The sequence below is a fragment of the Coffea arabica genome, chromosome 10c (assembly GCF_036785885.1).
Source record: "Coffea arabica cultivar ET-39 chromosome 10c, Coffea Arabica ET-39 HiFi, whole genome shotgun sequence".
In the NCBI taxonomy this organism is placed as follows: Eukaryota; Viridiplantae; Streptophyta; class Magnoliopsida; order Gentianales; family Rubiaceae; genus Coffea; species Coffea arabica.
Window position 1 is genome coordinate 44,386,012 of NC_092329.1, and position 1,164 is coordinate 44,387,175.

At 45.7% G+C, this 1,164-nt stretch overlaps 1 protein-coding gene across 1 annotated transcript; it reads right to left on the reverse strand.

The window, feature by feature from the left end:
- Nucleotides 1-242: 242 nt before the first annotated feature.
- Nucleotides 243-941, reverse strand: LOC140015943 (uncharacterized). The gene has a single exon (XM_072068776.1). It carries the CDS (start codon nt 939-941, stop codon nt 243-245), a length of 699 nt encoding a protein of 232 aa, XP_071924877.1.
- Nucleotides 942-1,164: the final 223 nt, after the last annotated feature.

Here is a 1,164-nt window from a genome sequence, read left to right on the forward strand (position 1 = left end):
CGAGGGTGATTGGTAGTAGTATGATAAACAGGGCGTGGGTTTGGGTAGCGAGATGAATATGTATGGTAACGTTGGGATTTGGGTCTTGAAAACGGTCCTTGGCCCCACACAAAAGTAGTTTCCTCCTCTTTCTTCTGGAGTTGAGGCTCCTTTTTGTTGTTACTCTGACCTTGCAAGGCGTCCAACTGTGATTTTAAAGCTGATACATTGACAATTTTCCCTGCTTTGACGTATTCGTCATATTACTCCAACTTATTGATAATTGCTGCAAATGAACACCCGGTCATGCGAAAAATTTCCTCAAAGTAGGGCGGGTCATGAGTTTTGATGAACGTACGAACAATCTCATCTTCAATCATAGGAGGCTCCACCTTGGCGACCAATTTCCTCCATCTTTTTGCATATGTCTTGTGGTCCTCGGATGGTTTCCTCTTGGTTCCCTCCAATGTGGTCCTCGTGGGAGTCAGCTCGCAATTGTATTCGTACTGCCTCATAAAAGCAGTTGACAAATCCATCCAAGATCTCATATCTTCAGGCTTCAAATTGGAATACCAATCCAATGCGTCGCCTTCTAGACTCTCGGGAAATAAGCGCATAGGTAGATTCTCATCATCTATCTGCTTCCCTAGCTTGTTTGCAAACATCCGAAGGTGTGTTTTGGGATTGCCAGTTCCATCGTACTTGCTAAATTTGGGTGCTTTGAAACCCACTGGCAATTGCATATTTGGAAACAGGCACAGCTCGTTGTAGTCCAAACCTCTTTGCTTGTTCAAACCTTGGTTTCTCCTTATGAACTCTTCAAACCGATCCAATCTCTTTAGCAAGTTTTTATCCACTGGCGCGGATGATTCCCCAACTTCAGCGTTTCCTTGGGCAGCGGTATCTAAGGTGAATGGCTCAGCGGTCGAGTAATAATGGGGTCCCTGAGGTTCGAATGGCATGCTCATAGCAATTGGCGGATACCTTTGGAGAATTTGGGCATGAGGGGGGTTAATTTGGACGTTAGGTGCATAAGCAGGTGGTGGGCCATGAGTGGGATAGGTAAAGGCTTCTTCAGGTGGATTATGACATGTGAAGTAACAGGAGCTTGAGTATAGGGTAAGAGTATTGGTTGAGGTTCAGATTGGCCAGGGGGTAAAGGCTCATGGTGTTGCTCGCTGCTAG